We start from the raw sequence: 26,280 nt of genomic DNA, 5'->3' as shown, positions 1-26,280 counted from the left end.
TATGAAGCCAAGGGTGCTTTCCTCTCTTATGGGGATACCACTGCTGTATTTCAGCCACCTCTTAAGTCAGAAGCCCAAGATAGCCCAAAAAAGATAGCTTTTAAGTATTTTTGAAACATTTTGTCCAAGTAATCAGCATAGTTGAAACCAGAAACAGTCTATCCTTTAAGATATTCCTATTGGAGATGCACCTCATAGCAAAATAATAAAGACTACCTTACAGGTGGCTGCTTAGCAAATTGTGGAATAAATGTATACCAGGTATTTAATAAGAGTTTTTGTTGTATACCTTATGAAAGGAAGGGGATAGTATGACACAACTGGTAACTGTGTCATACTATGTGTGTTTATATGGAAATGTTGAAACACCAGTTTCAACTGGTAGTCTTCAAACAAAATTTAAACTGTATTAGGGAAATAATACTTGAAACATAAGTTTTTTTCCTTTTATTTTTTGAAAGAGTTGAGAGACAGTTTGTGGTCTTATATTTCCATATAAACTGTGTTTATATGGAAATGTTGAAATACCAGTTACTGATGGTCTTCAAAAAAAATTTAAACTGTATTAGGGAAATAATACTTGAAACATACGTTTTTTTTTTTTCCTCTTATTTTTTGATAGAGCTGAGAGACAGTTCTAAATTGACGGCTATGAAAATTTGAATGTGTGTCTATATACGAATTTTCTGTGTTTCATTCAAGGTTAATCACGCTGTGGGTAACATTCTTGGATTCTGTTTCAAGGTTGTCAAAGCTAACATTTCTTTATTGGTTTTACATAAAGTTGAGAAAAGAGACTAAGATCATAAATTACCATATTATAATAAAATTCACTAACAGCTACATGTATAATCTTTATTCAAACCTATAAAATCTGTTTAAATGGATCTTGCAAGTATTAACTCATAATTCTTATGATATTATACTTGAGGGGATGGATAGACTTGGCAGGTTGTACTAAGCATTCTTAGTTTCTAGCACAATTTCTATCCACATTATTTGGTAAAATGACATTATGTTTATTAGTATGTGAGGAAAAGAAGTGGACTTTTTAAAGCGTATTGTCATGGTAATGTCACCACAGGAGTTTTCAAGCAAAATACTAAAGCATCTAACAATTAAATGTTTTTAGCATACATTGTCTCATGGGGAAAATCATTTTTACAGTGATCATTTGAAGGAACCCAGTAACACTTTCACTTTTTTCCAGGAGTGACAGATAACCAGTATTTCCAAATAAGCACACGAACAGTTGCCATTTCATTCAGACTGTCACTTAAGCCTTCAGTGTGCGGTGTGTGTCTTCAAAATGAGGAAGCCACACCCACCCGGCCCTTAGAGCTTGAGCCAGGCCTGTCGAGTGTCACTGACCACCCCTGCTTCCCAGAGGACCTGAAGCTTTCAAAGAGCAATTCGGAGGCTAAGGAGAGCTCCTCCTGTAGGAGGGAGAGGACAAAACTGTGGCCCCAGATCGCTCTTCAGATAGACCCTCCAGTCAGAAGTGCCAGCTTCCTCCACAGATTCCTACGAATTGTCTGATCTACTCACAGTGTAGGAGTTTTCATTTGTTTAGCTTTCTAAACCTCTTTCACTGGAGTTAACTGGCGGCAGAACAATGGGTCATATTACCTAGCTGGGTTAAAAGTGTAGGACACGCTGAGCATACCCATTTTTTCAGTTGAGTCTAGCTGCTGATAAATATAATGCTTCTGTACCTCTTTATCAACCAGCAAATGTTTAAAACTGTACAATAGTGGGAGAGTGAGCCACATTCTAAGTAATATTTTTTTATGCCAATCATACCTGAGAACAGTTGAGGGAAATCTTTCTTGTTGAAACACATTTTGTCCATTAACACCTGCTTTGGAAATGATGTGAAATAGATGTTTTGTCCCATCTTTCTCCCCCTCAACAGCTTTGTGAATTTGTTTATCCAGTTTATGAGAAGATTTGTCATCTCTGGAGAAGGAAATGGCAGCCCACTGCAGGCAACCCAATTCTTGCCTGGAAAATCCATGGACAAAGGAGCCTGGCGGGCTACAGTCCATGGGGTCACAAAGAGTCAGACACGATGAGCAACTGAGCCTGTTGTTTCTATGTAGCCTGACAGCTTCTGGTATTCTGTTTTTGTGTGAGTTTGCAGGTAAATTGGACCACACTGCCTCTCCTTTGGTTCGCAACAGATTTCAAGTATTTCCTTAGAATTTCAGTTCCAGTATATACAATAGTTGACTGTGTTCATTCTATATTTTACACATTTTCTTATGTTTATAATTAAGTAGTTTTTTCCTCCTTGTCACATTACCCTTCTTCCTGCCCATAACATAACACAGGGGTGTGTGTGTGTGTGTGTGTGTGTGTGTGTGTGTGTGTGTGTGTGTGTGTAACAGAAGAAAGCAATTGTGAATGACATTTATTGACCAAGATTCTTGATTTTGGATTAGATTTCAGAGGGTCTAGAAATCTCCTGAAGCTGTATGCAGAATTTTCTGATATAAATATGTACATGTGCGTATGCATACATATATACATATACACCCACAAATAAATATTTTTCTGAAAAGGAGGTCTATATACTTTTTCAGATTTTTGAAGTGGTTTATTCCCAAGAAACCAACTACTGTTTAAGCTTTACAGCAATTGTTACGTAATTTTCAGTTTACTCACAGCTGAGAACAGTTGTGAGAGGTTGCCTGTGGTCTGACATGATTTATGGAATGTCCCCAGTATGGGGAAGATCTGTGGATGCACGACCCAGGCTGCACACCCTGCGACCTGCACATTTCATATTAGCTCTGATGGGATCAGCTAATGTAAGCAGGGAGCAGTGAGTCATTTTAAATGAAGGTTACTCAATGTCACTGGTAAATGCAGAATCAGAGAGTATTAGGACTTACCTGATGTTCCAGTGGTTAAGACTCTGCACTGCCAATTCGGGGGGCCTGGGTTCGATCCCTGGTCAAGTTAACTAAGATCCTACATGCTGTACAGCATGACCAAAAGAAAAAAAAGAAGACCCCCGGAATAAAAGCAGAGGACCAAAAACCCAAAGGCACTTCGGCACCTAAGACTGACGTAAAACTTGACAGATCAAATAAAAAATGTGCAGTTAAGAAAAAAAAATTGACACAACACCTGTGTTTGCTTTAAAATATTTGAGTAAATATAAAAATTTTTTTAAGGGTTAAATGAACCAAATAGGGCAAATCTCAGTAATTGCTGATTCTGATTGATAGGTATGTTAAAATTCATTGTAATATCTTCTTTACTTTTGGGTATGGATGAAATTTCCCATAATAAATTTTTTTTAATCACATACGCATCCTAACTGTTTAATTGCTGCACTCTCTGGTTGTACTAGAGCCAGTACAGTCAGCTCTGATAGAGGCAAAATGAAGACGTGGAACAATCACATGGACAGTACAGAAGTGGGAAACTAACCCTGGCAGTGCTGAGAAACACAGGATACATCAGGAAGAAACAAAGCTGAGAATCCACGCATAGCAAGGCTAGTTGAGAAAAATAATCGGTTCAATAATAAAAAGCACAGTAAACTAAAATCATTTTCAAAGATTTTAGGAAATGGTAAAACACAGACTGCTTTGGGGAATGCAAATTGGTATAGCCTTATTAGGCTTCCCTACCACTCAGAAGGTAAAGCGTCCGCCTGCAATGCGGAAGACCTGGGTTCGATCCCTGGATCAGGAAGATCCCCTGGAGAAGAAACAGCAACCACTCCAGTATTCTTGCCTGGAAAATTCCAAGGATGCAGGAATTTCTTGCCTGGTAGGCTACAGTCCATGGGGTCACAAAGAGTCAGACAAGACTGAGCGACTTCACTTTCACTTTGCTGGTAAAACAGAGTAACAACGTGAATCAAAAACCTGAAGAAATTCCACACTTTTTGGTCCCTTCATTCCCTTAGTAACAGTGTAACCCAAAGAAACAATATGAGCAGCTAGTTCTACACACATATCTTCCTTACATTTGGAAGCTCTGGAGGGGAGGGGAAGCTTGGGATGCCCTACTGAACACTGTAACCCTAGCAGAGGTCCTGACCATTCAGGAAATAAGTGCTCAATGAACGCAATTTAAATAAACAGTGAAGAATAAGGAACAACCTAAAAGCCCTAAAATTATTTGTCATATTTTGATATGAAAGAAATGCTAGTCATTTGTTTTTTTCAAAGAACATTAAATGACATGGGGAAAATGCTGCACATGAAATGATAAGTGGGAGAAATCTGGATATAAAACCATATACAGAATGATAACTAAATATGTTTAGTGCAAGAAAATATTTCAATATTTTAATTGTAATATCCCTGGGTGATAAACACAAGTATGTTTTAAATTTTCTCCTTCAAATTTTTCTGCAACTTCCAAATTATCCATAAAAACTAAAATTTTTTTTTTTTCATGAATGTTTAGTTTTGCATTCTCTGGATACATAAGTGTCCACTGCAATACAAAAAGAGCCCAGGTCTTCTTTGATCATTTCCAATCCAAGTTCCCACTCTCCAGACCTCTGAGGTACCCCTCTTACAAGTTTGGTGTGTGTCCTTCTAGACCATTTTAATGTTTTTAGATACACAGACTGTATATGTACTATAGAACATGTGTGGTGTTAGTGTATTTTTGATATAGTGTTAAGTTGCATGCCTAGTTAGCATCTAGTTTTCGTCTTCTGTTTTAACGCAACAATCCATGGAAATTGCCTATTTTGATACATGGAGATGAATTCACTCTACTTAACTACTGTAAACTGTGTGTGTGTGCTAAGTCGCTCAGTTGTGTCCGACTCTTTGGGACCCTATGGATTGTAGCCTGCCAGGCTCCTCTTTAGGACTCGATGGACTGTGGCCTGCCAGGCTCTCCTGCCCGTGGAATTCTCCAGGCAAGGATACTGGGTTGCCATGCTCTCCTCCAGGGGATATTCCTGATCCAGGATTGAACCTGTGTCTCTTACATCTCCTGTATTGGCAGGCGGGTTCTTTACCCCTAGTGCCACCTGAGAAGCCCCACTGTACACTATCACATTTTATTTAACCATCTCCCTATCAATATGCAGGAAAGGGGGACTTCTTGAGTGGCCCAGCAGTTAAGACTTCGCCTTCCAATGCAGGGAGTGTGGGTTCAATCCCTGATTGGGGAGCTAAGATCCCACATGCCTTGCGACACCCGCCCCAAGGAGTGAATTTGTTTTAAAAAAAACAAAGACAAGATAAAACATTCAGGAAAGGGCTTGGGTAGAATCTGCTCTCTGAATCTCTCTGAATCTGCTGAAGGAAAGGGCTGCAAAAACCTCATCCCACTCTGCTGCTGGTAACAAGGGAAAGAAACCTCAAAGGATAGCGTGGGTAGTAGTTCCCAGGAGCAAAGCAGATCCAGTCCTCAGCGTCTGCACAAAGGAGGCCATGGGAAGCTTCCCCCGGGCACAGTGATCACCCACATACACAACCATTCCACAAATATTTATTGAGTACTATGGGCTTTCCTGATGGGCTCAGGTGGTAAAGAACCTGCCTGCAATGCAGGAGATGTGGTTCGATCCGTGGGTTGGGAAGATTCCCCTGGAGTAGGAAATGGCAACCCACTCCAGTATTCTTGCCTGGAGAATCCCCATGGACAGAGGAGCCCGGTGGGCTACAGTCTATAGGGGTGCAAAGAGTCAAGCACGCATGCACTATACTAGGGCTTCTCCAGTGGCTCAGGGGTAAGGAATCCCATGACAATGCAGGAGACGTGGCAGAAGCTGTGGGTTCGATCCCTCGGTTGGCAACATTCCCTGGAGAAGGAAATGGCAACCCACTCCCGTGTTCTTGCCTGGGAAATCCCATCAGGACTAAACAACCACCACCACCATACTAAACCCTGAAGATCTGGCAGGCACATGTAAATACCAATGCACCAAACACTGTAAATATACTGAACTATGATGTTCTGTTAAGCCTGCTTTAATTTCTGCCTCATAGTTGTAACTATGAGACTTCTGGGTATTTGAAAAGCTTTAAAGTAACCCAAGAAATCACCACCTAGCCACAGATTTTATTTATTTTCATGTAAAGTTTATATGAATGTACAAATACACGTGTGTTTCTAGTTTGCGTTAGTAATTTACAAAATGGGACTTCGTGATCTCTAAAATCATTTTTCAGTTCTGTCTAAAATAGAAGGTATTTGCAATAGGGCTCTTTTATCACTAGATGTCGCTATTGACAACACAAACTGCTAAGTCGCTTCAGCCGTCGGACCCCATAGACGGCAGCCCACCAGGCTCCCCCGTCCCTGGGATTCTCCAGGCAAGAACACTGGAGTGGGGTGCCGTTTCCTTCTCCAATGCATGAAAGTGACAACACAAAAGTCAGATTAAAAAAACAAGAGCTTTACAGAACTGCTTTAAAGAACACACTATGAAATTTAAGATTTAAAAATGCGAAAGCACTTTTACAGACAAATCCTATAAAAATCTATAAGGGACCCTTCAGGAACCTATGTGCATATCAAAGTAGTGCCCATGGCATCATAGCCCAGTGCCATGGGCAAGCTAATAGATAGTATTTACTATACCTTCTAAAACAACTTTTAGCAACTTACAGGTCAGCAGTATAAGAAGGGAAGCAGAGGTCTTATAATTAGAAGGGAGCTTATTTGTCCACAAAGTTTCAAATAAAATCTTCAGTCTGCTCCCTGGAGTTACAGCTACATTTACATCAAAACCAGCGCGCGCGCGCACACACACACACACGCACAGATTTTCTAGCATCTAGTTGAAATCAAAGTTTCACAAAACAATGATACCCTCACTGTGTGCAACGTACTTTTTCTCCATGTATTTGTGAAATAATAGAAAATATATATTAGTCTCTGCCCCCAGGATCCTGGGACAGATCTCCAAAAATTCTTGAAATCTCCCAAGTGGTAAAAGCTTGAAGAGCATCTTTTGTCCCAATATTTGGTCTCTGCCCCAGTTCCTGACACAGAGCTCCTAACTGCCTTGGAATTTCCTAGGTGATAGGAGTGGCTTTGTGCTAATGGTTGACTCTTGGTTGAATAACTTCAGGAAGGGAGCTTCCTGATTACCAGGAAGACCAAGCCATAATTAAAAGCTTGGAACTTTCAGCCCCACCCTCCATCATCTGGGAAAGGGAGAAGGGCTAGAAGTGGAGTTAATGATTGATCATGCTTATGTAGCCTCCACAAAAATGCCAAAAGTTCATGGTTCAAAGAGCTTCCAGGTTGGTGAACACATCTATATATGGCAAGAGGGTGGTGCACCCCAGCTCCATGGGGACAGGAATTCTACCCTTGGAATCCTGCTGGAAGTCACCCGAGCAGCTCTTCATCTGTATCCTTTATCATGTTTTGTTATATAACAAACTGATAAGCACAAGTGTTTCCCTGAGCACTGTGAGTCATTACAGCAAATTACTGAAACCCAAGGAGGAAGTCATGGGAACCCTGACTTACAGCTGCCCAGTTAGAAATACGGGTGACAATCTGGGACCTGCAAGTGTCTCAAGCCGGGCAGTTTTGTGGGACTGAGCATTTAATCTGGAGGAGCCGTTACTAACCTAAGGCAGACGCTATGAGAACTGAACTGAACTGGAGAACACCTAGCTGGTGTTGCAGATGTGTCCAATGTGTGGAAAACCCACATCTAGTGCCAGATGTGCTGTGAGTCTGATAGCATTGTGACGGTAAAGGAAACACAGGGACTGCTTTTCCTTGAGATATTCTGTTTCATAAAAAATACTGGTCATAAACCAATAAACTGGTTTTACTTGATCTAATACCCTTCTTTCCATTTCATATGTTAGGAAGCAGAGGCTCCGAGAGGTGCAGTGACTTGCCCCCAGTAACACAGTAAGTCAGAACTCAAACTTTTCAGGATACTGGCAGGTTTTGCTTTGAAAGGTGTTAGGCAAAAATCAAAGATCATCCTTGACATATTTCTAGCCCTTTCCACACTCTTATATCTTCTAAAGTCTGTGGGCCAGTACCTGCTGGTGAAAAATCGGACAAAGTGTACGTGTGATTAGTCATTTTAAAAATACAAGTTCTTTTTAAAATACAAATGTGATTACTTTAACTGCTCTACTTGAATTCCCTCAGCAGCTCTTTGTGGTTCTCAGGTCAAATACAAATCATCAGTGTGTCAATAAAGGCTCCTCCAGACCTGGCCCCAGTCCTGCTTGCCAGGTCTCTCTTTACCACTTCCCACACGTACCTTCAAGGTCTTTCTTTCTTCCATTCTTGACCTGGCTAAATAGTAAGTTTTCCACAACTCTACTCATATTCTCTTTCTGCGAATCTTCCTGATGCTTGCTTTCCACGCCTCTGCCACAGCACACGTCCTGCCATCCCTGTGTCTTCCTCTTGTTTGTCTTCCCCACTGGACCGGGCATTTGTATGAGCCAAGTCAAGGCTCTCCATCTGCTACCCTGCCACCTAGCCTAGGGCTCAGCACGTAAGAGGAACTCAGTAAGTATCTGCCCAAGCAAATATCTGCATATTCTTACTCTGAAATTTCAATCCCCCCTAAACTCCAACTCACTGGAGTATCAACTCTCTGAATTACGTAAAAGCTAGCAGCTCTCCATTTCCTAATACACTGAGAGTATTGAGAAAAACTATACCTATCCAGGGAGAAATGGATGCAAAAACCCACTTCTGATTTTTTTTTCCTCTTTACCTTACACATTTTGGATGCAGCGTGGTAGTTTCTTTATTTTATTTTTTTGTAATCTGTAGCTTGTAGGCTAGTACCTGATAATCAGCACAGCCTCTTGCCCTTCAATGGTCACTCAAAGAAAAACCCCACCTACTCGGGTCCCCAGACTGACAGCAGGCCCTGGATCACTTACAGGGCAGATAGCAACTCTTCTGTGCATGCCATTGTACAACATACCCCCCAAAACTGGCTCAGTAAGTTAGCCACTATCTATCAAATCCGAGTGAAAAGGAGACAGTTACATGCTTCTGTGACTAAGTACAGTGATAGCAAAGGAGGAAGTCCCCCAGTGGGGGCTTGTGGGGTCAGAGATGGTTTGGTAAAGAGTGAATCACATGGAGCAGGTTGAGAATCGGGTAGAAATATGGGGAAGGAAGCACTTCCAGGTGGGAACCAGCATAAGTAATGGTCAGATAGGCTATGGGCAGAGAAGGTGTGCCTGATCACCTGCCTGGGAAGGAGTCAGGCCAGAACTGAGGTGGGAGGGAGCAGGTATGATGCCTCAATAGGCTGATTATCCCCTCTTCACATGACTCCACAAGGCACTGTGTTGGTTACAAAGCACATTAGACATTCTTACCATTTTGATCTCTGTGCCCTTGTTAGGTGAATGGGGTTGATACTATGCACTTTAAAAAAGAAGTGGTAACAGACTAAAAGAGATTAAGAAAATTAGCTCAAGCAATGCAGCTAGTAGCAAACCAACCTCACCATTCAGCTCTCTAGAATTCTCCCAGTTTCACAGACCCAAGAGTTGGGTGGGCCTCACAAGTCACATGGCTGAGCTTCCTCATGGTGCAGATGAAGAATGTGAAGACCAGAGAGGTGAAAGGGGTTTACTAAGATCACACAGAAGTGGAGTTTAGGAGACTGGCTTGCAGCAGCTGTAACCAGTCTTGTTGCTGACAAGGAGCTCTGCCTTCATATTAGCTGGACAGGAAGCCCTTAGGGAAGAAATTCTCATATTACAGAGAAAGAACTGTTACTTTGACAAAACATTTTTCTAATTTTATGACTGTTGGGATAACAGTCTGTTATTTTACTGCATTCTTTTAAAAAAGGAAATTTTTATCAACCAAAAATTAGAAGTTTAAGTGAAAAAAATTCTGAAAAGAAATAGAACTGCTTGAGGAGAAGGACCTAACTGAGGAGAGTGGTCTCCACAACCTTAGAGGAGCTCTTCAGAACTTTTTTCTACCAGTGATGAATTTTCAGATCTTTATCAATCAGAGAAAAAACATTTTAAATTAAAAAAAAAAAAAGAAACTACACACTGCTCCCAAGCTGACAGACTACTATCACCTCAGAATCTGTTCACAAAGGACAACTAATATTTCCAGATGAGTACATCATCCACATGACACCTTATTACATTTTTTTTTTAAATCCCAGAAATGACACGGCTTGAGAAATGACTTGCTAAGAAATCTGTGTTTACATTAGGGAGAGTGGGGAGGAAAAATCCCTTGCAGAAGTTGAAAAGATGTTAAGTGGTAAATACCAAAATGCCCAGCAAGCATGTAAGCAGGCTCTCATACCAGCATGAATATGTGCAGCTCAGCATTTTAAAATTTACTTTTAGCTTTTCCAGCAATTTGAATTAACCCCTTCTCTACTTCTGCTCCCTGCCTGAGAGTGCAGCCCTTAACCTAGAGAATAACAGGGATGGCAGGGCCCTCTGTGATTCGCCAGCAGATAATCCCGTCATGCTAACTGCTCCCTGCAAGCGGGCTGCCTTTCCAGGTGCCTCCTAGATGCCTTGCTAGCCAGTCTCTTGGGTGAGACCTGGACAGTGTTAGGAAGTAAGTCTAGCTTGAAGTCCAGTTATGTGCCCAGAACTGGAAAAGGCCTATTGGGAGACCAAAACAATATAAATAAATGCAGCTCAAAAGTTACATCCAGAGCAGAACTTCTTTAGGAGCAGGTACCTCAGAATCACCCGGAGGGGCAGTTCCAGCAGGTGGCAGGTGCCTATAGTTGAGAAGGATCCTCAAATGACTCTAAAGTGCGTCCCTCACTGACAGGCACTAATCTAGTTGCTCTAAAGAGGTGATTATGTTTTTCTCTTGGTTTAAGACCTTAGCAAGTTAAAATGAAAAACGAAACAGCAACCCCAAACCAAACTTTCCATGGTTCATCTTAATACCTTACTATTAAACTTATTGACAGACTAGTGAATGACAATCAAGTATAAGAAAGGCAACCATCTAATGAATATTTGCTTAATACTTTCCCATACTTTCTCAAACACTGAGGCTCTCATGTGTTTCTCACAGCGACCTTGTGAGGTATCTTGTTATTCTCAAATCAAAGATCAAGAGAACGAGCCTCAGAGACATGAGAGAAGAACCTGGAAGTTCCCTGATGATGTCATTGTTTCTGTTACCAAGCTAGAGCTCTTTTTTGCTATTTTTAGTAATTTGTGTCTTTGCCGTGTTTCTTCTAAACATAGAGCATATCAGTTGCTGCAGACATTTACTTCCAAGGGGAAAAATATCCACGTCAGAATCTCGATGAGCTGAAATCTCATACCATACTGGCCCCATTAAAACCAGGGCTGGCCACATAAACTCTCAGTGTTCTTCTAAGCTTTTTCGCTCAATAGAAGAATCTGAAGAACAAGACAAAAGCCAAGAAAATGAAAGAAGGTTAACTGAGCAGTAAAGACTTGTTTCAAGAATATCAATTCTAAAATAAAACCACTCAGCTCTGTGGTTGGGTGAGTGTTACTACAAGAAAGGCAAGAGCTTCCTAAATGAGTGGACGCTGGTTGTCTGGAAAACTAAACAGACAAATCAGTGTCCTGTCAGAGGTGAAAGCAGACTTAAAAAATGCTGGGGCCAGCAGGGGGGACACAGCCAAATGCAAAAGAGACCCAGGATCTCTGCAACAGGAAACGTGGAGTGCAGGCTTCTCTTTTTACCTTGTCCACTGACATTGCCTTCCTCTTGAGAGGCTGCTGTGGCGTAACTCAGAGGAAGATTCAGCCCGACAGCTGGCCCTACCATGCTCAGCCACGACGTGATGTAGTTTACATTCCTGGGAAGTAAGTGAAACACAGAAAACTGTTTCCACTGTGGTTGTTTGAGTAGTAGAAAATCATTTACCAACAATCAGAGAAATTAGGCTTTCTTCAAAGATGTGTGCTGGTCACTTGGAATCTCAGCATTTCCAAATGCCAATCTATTGCTTGACAGGGACTTGGGGGCCAAAGAGGCTGAGGAGCCCCCACTAAAGCAGCTTAAGGGAGGGAGGGTCAGGCACTGATGCTCTTGACTTTCCTCAATGATTCCAGTTTGACCCAGCTGACAGCATTAGCTAAGGTAGCAGAGTGCAGTGGTGAAGAGTGTGGCTCGGAGGCAAGAGTGCCTGGGTTCACACCCCAGGTTCCACCACTCAACAAGATATGTGACCTTGGTTATTTAGGCCCTCTGTGCATTAGACTCCTCCTCTGTAAACCAGGTAAAGTAACAGTACTTAGCTCACAGGGGTGTTACAGAAATCCAGTGCGTTAATATATCTGAAATACTTAGAACAATGCCTAGAACACAGTAAAAAAATTCAATAAATGTTAGCCATTATTATTATTACAAAGAATATTTCTTTTTTAGTTTAGCTTTTAGAATCACATAAAAGGATTTATACTTTTAAAATAAGACTGAAGCCAATGTGTCTTGATGGTATTTCTTACCTATTGATTTTTTGAGAATTCTTTAACACAGGAGTCATGAATTCACTCGTCTTGCAGGGATGAAGTACAAAAAAGGGTTGTCCAAGTATCGGATGCTCCTGGAAGAATCAGAGTTGGCCCAGGATTGCTGGCGTGAATTACTTTGAAAAAGTTAAAATCCATACTCAGGTCTACTCCTTTAAGATAAAAGTTTGTTTTAAATTTCAAATTATTAAAAAATAAATTTCAAATTATTAAATTAAGATATAGATTGACTCCTAGTTTAAAATATAATTCATAATGCAAACATGAGAAAAAGGTTGGTGAGAAGAAATTATTTACTGATAGAGGATGGCACTCAATACAAACTGCAGATACATTTTATCTCGTTCTTTAGCTGGTGTTTCCTTTGGCCTATAATTATTCTTCAGCTTTAACTCAAGTCTGACCATTTGAACAATGCATTTCATTCACCTGTTTGTCAATGGTTCAGTTCAGTTCAGTCATTCAGTCATGTTCGACTCTTTGTGACCCCATGTACTGCAGCACGCCAGGCCTCCCTGTCCATCCCCAACTCCCAGAGTTTACTCAAACTCATATCCATTGAGTCAGTGATGCCATCCAACCATCTCATCCTCTGTCGTCCCCTTCTCCTCCCACCTTCAATCTTTCCCAGCATCAGGGTCTTTTCAAATGAGTCAGTTCTTCGCATCAGGTGGCCAAAGTATTGGAGTTTCAGCTTCAGCAACAGTCAGTGGTAAGGGAAGCAAAATTATTTGCATATTTTCCTTCCTTTTCTAAATGAGTATTTTGAGTGCACTGAGTCTTCATTGCTGCACGCAGTCTTTCTCTAGTTGCGGCAAGTGGGGGCTACTCTTCATCTCAGTGCGCAGGCTTGTCACTGCAGGCTTCTCTTGTGGAACAGTCTTGAGAGCTCGCAGGCTTCAGTAGTTGTGGCACACAGGCTTAGCTGCCCCACAACATGTAGAATCTTCCTGTACTAGAGATCAAACCCATGTCCTCTGAATTGGCAGGCATAGTCTTAACCATGGGACCACCAGGGAAGTCCTCACATATTTTCTTACATAAATTTTGTCAACATGTTAATTCTTTCAGGCCTAACTGCATCCAGGCACATGACCAGTGAGTAGACAGGGTAAAGGACAGGGTGGAAGAGGGGAATGACTGGCACTATTTAAACTGTAGGCTTCCCTGGTGGCTCAGATGGTAAAGAATCTGCCTACAATGCAGGAGACCCAGGTTCGATCTCTGGGTTGGGAAGATCCTCTGGAGAAGGGAATGGCAACCCACTCCAGTATTCTTGCCTAGGAAACCCCATGGACAAAGGAGCCTAGTGGGCTACGATCTATGGGGTCGCAAAGAGTTGGACACAACTGAGCAACTAACACTTTCATTTAAATTGTACTGCTCTTGTCTGTCTCTCTCTTTTTTCTCTGCTTATCTATGTCTCTCCTTTTGTCTCTCCCAAGCTTATGGAGCTGTTTCTATGAGTTCCAAGTCCATAAGGCAGAACCCCACTGCCTTTATAAGAGAATGATTGGATATAGGATACAGGTCGGACTGCTAGCAGACTAGGGATGTAGACATCATGTGGTAAGCAATGGGGATCCCAAGATGGTTGCTATGTGGTGAGTGATCTATGCATAAATTTGACCAACCTGAAAACAGTTTTTGTTGATAAATTTATCAGTTGCTTACATTGTGCATTAGCCATTATGCCAGAGACCACAAATTCCAATACTGTTATGATCTGAATGTTTGGGTCCCACAAATTCATATGTTGAAACCCTAATGTGCAATGGTAGGAGGAGGTAGGGCCTTTGGGAAGTGCTTAGGTCATGCAAGTGAGGGTCAAGAGCCCTCAAGATGAGATGAAGGCCGTTATAAAAGAGGCTTCAGAGGGCTAGCCTATCCTCTTCTGCCATGTAAGCACACAGTGAGCAATCTGCAAGCTGGAAAAGGGCCTGATGATAGAGGGCTGGAGATCTCAACCTGGTCTCAGGTTGAGATCAGCCTCGAGAATTGTTGTATATTAACTACCCGATATGTGATATTTTGCTATAGCAGCCCAAACAGACTAAGACAACCACCTATGAAGACCAGGCAGGCGACGTGAAGGGGAAAGGCAGTGAAATGCACCAGCCAGTGACAAGGGCCACGTGGACCTGGAGAGTGCGCCCAGCCAAGCTTGTCCTTGCTACTCTGCTCCGGCCATGTGTGCCAGGTGGAATGCATGCTTGCTGTGCCAGGTCTTCCCACTTGTCAAAATAACCTAGACATCCAGATTTTTATGTAAAACCTCCTAAATTTAAATATTGGCACCATTTGTTAAAAATATGGTGCGGGCCAAATAAAACAAGCCCGTAGGCTGGATTTGGACTGAGGGCTGCCTGGCTTCTTCCCCTGGCTGCTTCTCTCCTCAGCCAGTCCAAGGAGAAGTTGAACTCAGAGCTCTCCATGGGAAGAATTACACCTTACATCCTCCACTATGTCTGTGCACAAATGAACACACCTATCCACAATAAATAGGAGGTACATGTATGGGTGACCTTGGGTGTGGAGAGATGAGTGTGTGTGTGTGGCAGGGCTGAGTTATTCATTGCAAGTAGGCTGGAGTATGAGTACGTCTCCTTAAAGGGGCCACCTCCAGATATCTCTGCCCAGGGTCCTGATTTACACACAGAGCTCAAGCCCCCACTCTCCTGCTCTCTCCTACCCCTCATTCCTGTTTCTAACCTGACACTGTGACCACAGCCCAGATATGTTATGCTTATCACCAAGTCCTCATGTCCAATTTGATTCTGGCTCCCCTTACTGGCCTTAAACTAATATTTATTAATTCATCACATATCTAGTGATCATCTCTTACATACCTGCCAGGAATAGTTCTGGACCTATCAATAGTTACAGAGATCACTCTAAGATAAACCAAGTCCCTCACCCCATGGAACTTACATTCCAGTGCAGGAGATAGCCAGTAAACACATAGAACAAATAAGTAAATAGGATAATCTAGATAATAATACATGCTATGAATAAAACAAAGCAAGGTAATACAACTTTGGTGGTAATAATTCAGATTTGGTGAAAGGGAAGGCCTTACTGAAGAGGTGATCTTTAAACAGAGATCAGGATGGCAAGAAAAATCCAACTGTGCAGAGAAACTGGACAAATGCAGAGACCATAAAGGGAAATCAGTACAGGAAATGTGCAGAGGAAATGCAAAAGAATTTTAGAATTATTCTGAACTAAAAATAATTGCTGTTTATAGAGATAGGATTTAAAAGGCTAAATTTAGTCTAAATTCTTCTTGGATTACTTGTATAGTAACCAATGGAAGAAATCAAGAGCTGTAACCAAATCTGTGAAGACACGTTTACCTTCTTTAATAAAATGAAACCTAGACCTCCAGGATAGCGCTGCATGGAACACTCATAAAGCAGAGAGTCAGCTTGATCATGCAGTCTCCACTACTCCAGGATGCATTCCCTGCTTGGCAGCCCTTGATTATCATGGCCACTCCATGGGGGAACTCTCCAACTTTAAACACTTGAGCCCAAGCTTCATGTAGCTGAGGTAGAATGGACTAGTCAAATAAGACTCTACTGAAAGCCTGGGAATACTGAAAGGGTAACAAACACACAGAACAACAGGGCTCTAAAAGATCAGAGTGTTATAATACTGGGGCTCTCAGGCCCATTTGAGGGCTTCCCTGATAGCTCAGTTGGTAAAGAATCCGCCTGCAATGCAGGAGACCCTGGTTTGATTCCTGGGTCGGGAAGATCCACTGGAGAAGGAATAGGCTACCCACTCCAGTATTCTTGGGCTTCCCTTGTGGCTCAGCTGGTAAAGAATTTGCCCACAATGTGGGAGACCTGGGTTTGATCCCTGGGTTGGGAAGATCCCCTGGAGAAGGAAAAGGTACCCACTCCAGTAATCTGACCTGGAGAATTCCACGGACTATATAGTCCACATGGTCGCAAAGAGTCAGACATGACTGAGTGATTTTCACTTTCACAGGCACATTTGAAGCATGAGGGACACTAGGAAGAGATCTTGGCTGGGCTCTCCCTTTCTGGCCTGCATGGTGGATGGAAGCACTCACAATTACTATGCAAGAATGTCCTCCAAAAATCTTAACCATTCATGGTTCAGTTTCCTTGAGGAGCTGGAAACTCTCATGAATCATGGCTTCATCACATAGACAAGACCTTGCCTCTCCCTTATAATAGGTCTGTGGCCTGACCTTTATAAGACCTCCAAAGAATAACCATATCAGTGTATAAGACATCTCCAAGAGATACAGAAACAGTTAAAGTTCAGAGGGTCATTTTCTAAGCAAATGTTGGCCTGTGTCACCTTGCAGCTCTGCTCATTAGATGCTGCTTAGTAAAGACCTGGACTTGAATCACATCTATTGCTCATTCCATATAGCAAGTAGATAAGAGCAGGCTTGGGATCCGTAGTTAAAAATTGAGCTAAGGCAAACCACTTAATCATTTCATATCTCTGTTTCCTTATCTGATAACTGGGACTAATGACAGCATATACTTCATAGATTGACTGTGATCCTTCAATGAAAAAAATGGCAGAAAACCATTCAAAATAGTGCCTAACATAAAATAAGCACTTAGTTGGCTATTACTACTCAATTTATTGACATTTAAATAGATAAGAATAACAACACCTAGACATCCATAATATGACTCAAGTATGTTTTTATAATACCCTACAACAAAGTCCAATTTCAATATCTAAAAATAAAAAGTTCCTATGTAGTTACACAGCATAGTTAAAACATCACTGACTAGTATCTAAATGTTTAGAAACATATGATAACTAATTATAACCAAGGATAGGAAAAGTCTGAATTAGTAAAAAGTCTATGTATATATAGCAGTTAGAATTATCAATATATTAATGTGTTAGTTGCTCAGTTGTGTCCAACTCTTTGCAACCCCATGGACTGCAGCCTGCCAGTCTCCTCTGTCCATGGAATTCTCCAGGCAAGAATACTGCAGTGGGTTGCCATTCCCTTCTCCAGGGGAACTTCCTGACCCAGAGATCGAACCCAGGTCTCCTGAATTATAGGCAGATTCTTTACAATCTGAGCCACCAGGGAAGGACAGTGGTATATATAGTCACTAGAATTATCAATATATTGATAGTACAAATTAATGGAAAATAATTTAAATGAATTTAAATTAAAATAATAGCTCAGACACTTCAAAAACACTTCAGTAATCTACAACATTTTAATATTCATTTTTCCTCACATAAAACAGTTACATTAGTATTTAAGGTTATATGCTGATAAAATGCATAGTAATGCTTGTGCAAAACACCTTTTTAAATAATAGGGACTTTCATGCTTTGCTGCTTCCTGGTAGCACAGATGGTAAAGAATCTGGCTGCAATGTAGGAGACCTGGATTTGATCCCTGGGTGGAGAAGATCCCCCAGAGAAGAGAATGGCTACCCACCCCAGTATTATTGCCTGGAGAATTCCATAGACAATGGAGCCTGGTGGGCTAAGTCTCTGGGGTAGCAAAGAGTTGGACACGACTAAGTGACTAACACTTTCACTTTATGCCTTAGAAGGGTTTTTAGAACAGCCTGGATAGTTTGTTAATGCAGGTTTGACCACCTAAGAAATACTTTGTCTTTTACTATAGTTAAGAACTTGTATAATTAGACAAAATATATTTAAATGAATGTGTTTAAAAATAAAATGTTTAAATAGTATTTTAAAAATAAAAATTATATTGTTTTGGTAAGATGCTTTGGTTTGAAAAAGTCAGGTAAGGAGATGTTTGATCTCGTCAGGAATTATAAAAAGGGATATTTTGTAATCTTTTGAGAAAAGTTTTATTAATAAATAACAATAGTAGTGGACTTCTAACTAGAGCAGGATGACATAGAGGTCAACAAATCTCCTTGAAAAACAGGTATAAAACAGGACAAAATTGTAAAAAAACAATCATTTCTGGGATGTGAAAATTAACCAAAGGCAAATAAAAATTTTGATAGCTTTTTAAATTCATGAAAAGCTGCTAGAACGTTAAGTTAGACACAGAGACAGTCTGCAACCTTCTCGCCTAGAAATACTCCCATACCAGCTCCACCCCCCACCTGGCTCCATCAACAGGGAGGTTTTGTGGGAGTGGAGCCAGTGACTAGAGAACCAATAGCAGAGCTGCCAGCAGGGCTGACTTGCACATGTGCAAGGGAGATACAAGAAGGCCTGATGAAAAGTAAAAGCTAATGATGACTTGAATGTCAACGAAATTTGGATGGGCTCCCAGCCCACATACACGGCCATGAATAAATGAGGGAAACCTTGTAGGCTTGAGGTATATACGCACAACCTCTGTCTGATCACTGGCTAACGAAGGTAAGCAGACCAAGCTGGTGACCTCATGGAAACCAGGCAAGAACATGAACATTAACAATGAAAGACAAAATAGAGACATCAATGGCCACATTTACAGAGTAGGCAAATTCGGAAGAAAAAATCTATGAAAGTTACTAAAACAAACAGACAAAAATAATAGCAACAACAACAAAAAGGCAACCCTCAGAGAAAAATACTGGAATCCAGAATTGCTATTCTGTATTATCTAAAATGTCCTGCTGAGCTATCAGGGAAGCCCTCAGAGAAATTTATGAGACATCAAAGAATCAAAACAGATGCACACTAAGGAGAAAAAGTCCTTTAATAAAAACTGACTCTGAGTGGGCCTGATTATCGGATTTTAAAAAATTCAAAGCAGCTATTAAAACATGTATGAAGAACTAAAGAAAACCATGTTCAGAGTTAAAAGGAAAAAATTATAATAATGACCGCACGTAAGTAATCTCAATTAAGGAACACAAACTATAAAAATAACCACATAAAATTTTGGAGTTGTAAAGTATAATAGGGATATAAAAAACTCACTAGATGGCTCAACAGTAGATATGAAATGGCAATAAAAAGAATTAATGAATTTGAAGATATATTAATAGAAATTCTACAATTTGAAAGAAAAAAATGAAGATGGAAGAACAAATCCTCAGAGATCTGTGGGACAATACCAAGCATACCAACAAACCTGAAGTAGGAGTCTGAAAAGGAAAGGAGAAAGAGGCAAGGAAAATATTTGAAGAAACACTAGCTGAAAAGTTCTTAACTTTGATGAAAAACATTTAATCTACAGATACAAGCAGACCAGCAAACCCTAAGTAGAAACACAGAAATCCACACCTAGACATATTACAGTTAAATGGCTGAAAGCCAAAGATAAGAGGAAATCGTAAAAGTAGCAAGAAAGTAATAATTCATCATATAAAAAGAAATAAAAATATAGTAATGGCTGGTTTCTCATCAGTCCAGACAGCAGCAGAAAGACATATTCAAAGTCTTAGGGGGAAAAAACCCTAGACTTGTCAATCAAGATTTCCACATCCAGCAAAACTGTCCTTTAAAAAAATGAAGGTAATATAAATACATTCCAAAGGAACAGACTGAGAGAATCCCTTGCTAATTCACTTACCTTATACTAAAGGAAGTTCTTCAGGCAATAATACCAGAGGATAACTGAAATCCACAGGAAAAAATAAAAAGCATCATAAATGGTAAATATAAAAGGTGAGCTAAGTATTTTTTCTTCTCTTAGTTACTTTAATAGACAGGATTATATAAGCAAGAATTATAATACTGTAGCGTTGGGTTTATAACATACATAGATGTAGTATATGTAACAATAATAGCACAAAGGAAGGGAGGGAATAGAACTATATTGAATGAAATCACTATTATTTTAGCCAGATTAAGTCAGTATTAACTTATATTTCTAGTGTTAGAATGTTAGCAAGGGTATTGTTTTTGAGAGCATTTAGAACCCAAAAGAAGGCTCAGTGCAAAGAACCAATGCTTTCGAACTGTGGTGCAGTCAGAAAGCACCACTCTTGAGAGTCCCTTGGACAGCAAGGAGATCAAACTAGTCAGCCATAAAGGAAATCAATTGTGAATATTCATTGGAAGCACTGGTGCTGAAGCTGAAGCTCCAATACTTTGGCTACCTGATTTGAAGAGCCAAGTCACTGGAAAAGACCCTGATGCTGGAAAAGATTGAGAATAAGAGGAGAAGGGGGCGACAGAGGATGAGATAGTTGGATGGCATCACTGACTCAATGGACATGAGTTTGAGCAAACTCAGGGAGACAGTGAAGGACAGGGAAGCCTGGTGTGTTGCAGTTCATGGGTCACAAAAAGTCAGACATGAGTTAGCAACTGAACAACAACAACAGAAGCAAAAAGGTCCTTTTTGTTGCTAAATAAATCATTGAAGTATATTATTAATCATGACCACTCTTCTAGCAACATGTTAAAAGTACTATATTTAACTATGTGGTTAAACAATTTACAGTTAATACCCAATGCTTTCTCAAATCAGCTTCTCTTTTGGTAAATTAACCAAATCACTAATTACTTTTCAAATGCAGATGGAAAATTAATTTTCAAAATACTCAAAATAAATCCTTGTTTATATACATAATACTACTGAATACTACAAGGCTTTGAGTTATTAGGAATATAATAATAGGTATATAATGTAGAAAATAGTTTCCTCGATATGATTAGGATTTATATATTCCCTCATTCATTCACTTAGCAAATATTAAGTCTTCTTGTGTGATAATTTATATAATGATTTAATCCTAACTAAAAGGCAAAAGATCTGTAATTTTAAAATGTAGTTAATCTTCTGGATATCTTAATGCGGCAGAAGTGAAAGAATTTAAAGTTTGCCTTGTGACTTAAGCTAATACTATTTTTCAGTAACAGTCAATGAGCTGATCCTGCTAGCCAAGCAATTTTGAATTCAGACAAAGTAAGGTAGAGAATTTACAAATAATTTGAGGCATTTGATCAGTGTGGACAATCTAGATAATATTCTTCAAAAGCCATTTTTCTGCAATAGTGATTTTTTAAGGCTTATGCTATCAGGAAAGATTATCTGCATTTTCTACTTTTTCCTTCAGACAGCCAGAATCAGAGATGAAAGCATCTTTAGTTGGTTTAGGAATTATGTGTTGGAGTTCAAGAAAATCTAAAATCCTACACCTTATTTGTTTAACATACCATTTTCAGAAATGGAAGAACATCAAAACTGTCAGGATCTTTTTAGTGACATTTCTTAGATCAATTCAGAAGGTAAATTTGTGTGAAAGTGCTACCATCTGCTGTCAGTACTAATGAACTGATGCAAATCTGCACTGAGAAAAATGTCAGTGTGGAAACGCATGCAGCCAATGAACTGTGTTAGGCTTACAACTCAATAAACACTTCTACTGGAACAAAGTTCTGTTAAATGGTTTTCGTGAAAATAGAAATGATGGGTCAGATTTCTATCTCTGAAACTCCAGAGAAGTTATAGTGGCACATTCTCTTAGGAAATTTAATTTAGCAATGGTTAAATGTCTCATAAAATAAGTCTGACATGAATACTGTGAATTGGTTTCAGAACTATTAGAGACAACTATCACAAGGAAATGATAATACTGCACCTTCATTCTTACATCTAATAAATATGATGAGTTACTTGGTTCATTTCTTAATTTTCTTGGCTCTCTAGGACATCACAAATATAATTTCACGTGCTAAGCTTTCATCTAGTTTCATATTCCAGACTGATCAAATTTGCCTTTCACTCTGGGTACATTCCTTAGAAATAAAGAAAGGTATCTCCCCGTTCCTTCCCCTGGAGGCTGGGAAAATGGCCATTGAGTGTCTACATTATCAGGCACTGTGCTAAGAGCTTTGCAGGGTCACCTTTCCCAGTAACTCTTTGAAAGTGAAAACTGAAAGTGAATTTGCTCAGTCGTGTCTGACTTTTTGCTGTAGTCTACCAGGCTCCTCCATCCATGGGATACTCCAGGCAAGAAGAATATTGGAGTGGGTTTCCATTTCCTTCTCCAGGGGATCTTTTTTGAGACAAGCCTTAGTATTGCCACTGTGGAGAACTAGTTCCAAGAGATTATGCCTTACAGTCATCCAAGTGAGCATCCAAAGTGCATGGCCATACATAGCACCCTCTCATCCCACTGATCAGAGCTAGTGTCAAGGATTGCCCCTAGATTCAATCCTCTACAGTCCACCTCTTTAAATATCTATTTTTAAAATTTAAAATCAAATCCCTGTCATATGTGTCTTTTGCTGATCTTCTCTAAGTTTGTCTTCCGTTTTACTACTTTCATCATTTATTTTTATTCAGTTCAGTTCAGTCACTCAGTCATGTCCAACTCTTGTGACCCCATGAACCGCAGCACGTCAGGCCTCCTTGTCCATCACAGACTCCCAGAGTCCACCCAAACCCATGTCCATCGAGTTGGTGATGCCACCCAACCATCTCATCCTCTGTTGTCCCCTTCTCCTTCTGCCCTCAATCTTTTCCAGCATCAGGGTCTTTTCAAATGAGTCAGCTCTTCGCATCAGGTGGCCAAAGTATTGCAGTTTCAGCTTCAACATCAGTCCTTCCAATGAACACCCAGGACTGATCTCCTTTAGGATGGACTGGTTGAATCTCCTTGCAGTCCAAGGGACTCTCAAGAGTCTTCTCCAACAGCACACTTCAAAAGCATCAATTCTTCGGCACTCAGCTTTCTTCACAGTCCAACTCTCACATCCATACATGGCTACTGGAAAAACCATAGCCTTGACTAGATGGACCTTTGTTGGCCAAGTAATGCCTCTGCTTTTGAATATGCTGTCTAGGTTGGTCATAACTTTCCTTCCAAGGAGTAAGCGTCTTTTAATTTCATGGCTGCAATCACTGTCTTCAGTGATTTTGGAGCCCAGAAAAATAAAGTCAGCCACTGTTTCCCCTGTTTCCCCATCTATTTGCCATGAAGTGATAGGACCGGATGCCATGATCTTAGTTTTCTGGATGTTGAGCTTAAGCCAACTTTTTCACTCTCCTCTTTCACTCTGCCCTTCATATAATTTGTTTGGTTTTTCTTATTCATTTATATTACTTCTTTAGTATCTTTTGAAGATATTGATTCTTTCCATTCATTCAACAATCATAGTGAGCCCTGGGTCAAATATTAGTAACACAATGGTATAGAAACAGATCACCCCTGATCTTCTAGAAGTTGCTGAATATTCAAAATATTTTTTATTTCCAGATTTCTATTTGTTGTTAAATTTTGTTCATGATAATTTAGATATGAAATGTAATATTAAATAATTAAATAAATAATTTTTCTCCTGCTATTTCCTTCATCATTTTTATGCTTAAAAAATCTTCTTTAGACTTAGAAAACCAGATACTTACCTATATCTATGTATAGTTTATCATGAAACTACTTGCTGTTTGCCAAAGATAATTCTTTTTCTTACCTTCAGGGCTTTGACTTGTCTCTGCCTGGAACAGCCCTCCTTCCTCTCTTACCTACTAATGCCCTTTGCTTCCATATAGATCTCAGCTTTCTTTTCCCCAACCCTGAATCAGGTAACTTCCCTCTGTGTTCCCACTGCACCCATGCCCAAGTCTACTGCTTAATTCCACACTATCTTATACAGGAAATTGACTGTTTACAGGAATCCTCCTCTAATTTCTTGAGGGCAGAAGAAATATTCTTATTACTATTTTAACCTCAGCATCCAGGACAGTGCCTTTAGCCTGGTGGTCACTCAACAATTACTTGTAGAACTACTGCATAAACAAAGACATCCTCTTCTGCCAAAGTAAGCTGATACTGGCACATGCAGCCTGTTCCATAAAGGAGAATATTTGTGCAGGAACCACCAATGACCCCTATGATTCTGTGGGAACATGAAAGAGACTGGGACATTCTCTCTCCTTGGCACAAAACCAGGGAAAGCACCTCCTGTACACTTACAAGGGTCCTCAGATAAGAACTTCAATATCTGTTTTCTGAAATATTTCCTCCAAAATGTATCTAAGAACAAAGGAAAGAGTTTGAGGGCATGGTTAGGATAACTCTCTACATAAAAAACTTCTGTCAACTATTCAATATATTCTAAAATCTACATAAAAATAATATCCTTTATTGTCATTTTTTAAAAACTGATGCAAGATACATATTTTAGTTCTGTGAATTAGCCTACCCTCTGCCATACCACCTTATTCCCCTAAGTTTGTTACTCAGGCTCAGAAGCAGATCAAATACTGCTAAAATATATAGTAAGATCATGCCATTCTACTTAACTCACTCCTTTATTACTTCATGCCATTTTTGCCCATGCATTCAATAAACATCACCGAATACCTATTGTGGGTAAGACACCATGCTAAACCCTTGTCTATCTATCTATCCGTCCACCCACTCATTTATTCAACAAATATTTATAGAGCTGTTCTATGCACCAGGCACTATTCTAGGCACTGGAAACATAAGCATACTTGAGACAGAAGCAAAATCTGCTCTCACAGAGTTTATATTTAGTTTGAAGTACTAGAAAGATATAAAACAACATTCTATTATCTCAATCCTTGAGGTTCTGTTACATACCCAGGACTGAAAGTCCCAGATTTAGGGCAGAGTTCCAAAGATAAAACAAGTTTGTCACTACTCACTTCCCTTCCTTTAGGATTTCTAAAGAGAATGGAAAAGCAGATCCCCAGGGAGAACAGCAGTGTCATCTGGTCTAATGATGGGAGATGGATAACAGGACTTGTGACCCGGAAAAAGAAAAACTGGTAAGAGGGGCACCTTTTGTGGAGAGATTTATTTTCCCCCCATCATTTTGAAAGGAGGCTGGGGAGGCTTCCTACTCCACAGAAAACTGTGTAGGCAGTCACAGTGGCACTGGCATAGAATGAAATGCCCCCATTGTAGGATGAAGGGTGTCCTGAGAAAGGCAGGTAATTGCCTGAGGCCAGCAAGGAGCTCATCAGTAAACTAAAGGAAAACGATTACACAGAGGTGGCCAGGCCTGAGACCCCACATGGAATGAAACTCATGGAATTCAGGAATCACGAGATAGTATCACTATTAATACTATTTTCACCCTGCAGATCTAAAGCTTATGGTAGTTGTGCAACATCTATAATGCTGTGTTGAATGCTCTGCAATGGGAAACACCAAGCTGAATACAAGATGTATATATTTTCGTGACTGAGAGGGACCTTGAGTCAAATGAAACAGGCCATCTCTTCTCCTCATTTCTCTCCATGCTGCGTTAGGACATCTAATTCAAGGATCACAGAAATCACACTATAATACAACATTTAAAAGGCACAAACCCAGGAATATGGGAACTCCAAGAAAGAAAAGCTCACTTCTGATGAAGGAGAAACGAGTGGCAGAGATTTCCTAAAGATGTGCTGTTTAACCTGGTACAGACCCTAGAGGATGGGCTTGGAGCATCCAAGAGGACTTGGAGCAGGGGAAGAGTGTGGCCACAGAACTAGAGACAGAAAGAGGCTACTCTCAGTGTAACGTGAAGGGAATGAAGTGAGAGGCACACAGACTACCTACCATCTTTTGAATAAAACTAATAAGTTTGGTAAGTTGAAGAAAAAAATGCCTATTATTTTTTGTTGTTGTTTGCTTGGGTTTTTCATTTGTTTTTGTTTGTTTGTTTGTTTGATGTGTTGTTAAATGATTGAGGCAATCCCTTTAAATTCTGAAGTATTTACTGGAAGTAATCAATACTGACACAAGACAAAGAAGCAAGGTTTGAGGTTCAATCCTCTCTTATACCTTGAAGAGACAGGGAAAAGGGGGTTAAGAAGATATATCCTAGTACACACTTCTAACCCTATTAAGCGCATGAAGATACAGTTAGAAAGACAGTGATAAAATATTTTTTAAAAATGTGGAAGGAAATGAAAGTCTTCCCC

At 40.1% G+C, this 26,280-nt stretch overlaps 1 protein-coding gene across 1 annotated transcript in view; it reads right to left on the bottom strand.

Annotated features, from left to right (window-relative positions):
• Positions 1–11,293: 11,293 nt before the first annotated feature.
• The window catches only part of ATG10 (autophagy related 10), a 270,613-nt gene continuing 255,626 nt past the window's right edge, over positions 11,294–26,280 (bottom strand). Inside the window, exons 6-8 of the mRNA XM_068981433.1 lie at positions 12,426–12,523; positions 11,658–11,773; positions 11,294–11,345 (exon numbers count right to left, since the gene is read on the bottom strand). Coding sequence (XP_068837534.1) covers positions 11,308–11,345; positions 11,658–11,773; positions 12,426–12,523 — 252 coding nt within the window. The 3' untranslated portion in view covers positions 11,294–11,307. The remainder of the gene's footprint in view (positions 11,346–11,657; positions 11,774–12,425; positions 12,524–26,280) is intronic.

This window comes from Capricornis sumatraensis, chromosome 9 (assembly GCF_032405125.1).
Source record: "Capricornis sumatraensis isolate serow.1 chromosome 9, serow.2, whole genome shotgun sequence".
NCBI classification, from domain to species: Eukaryota; Metazoa; Chordata; class Mammalia; order Artiodactyla; family Bovidae; genus Capricornis; species Capricornis sumatraensis.
This window is presented reverse-complemented; position numbering and strand designations above follow the sequence as displayed.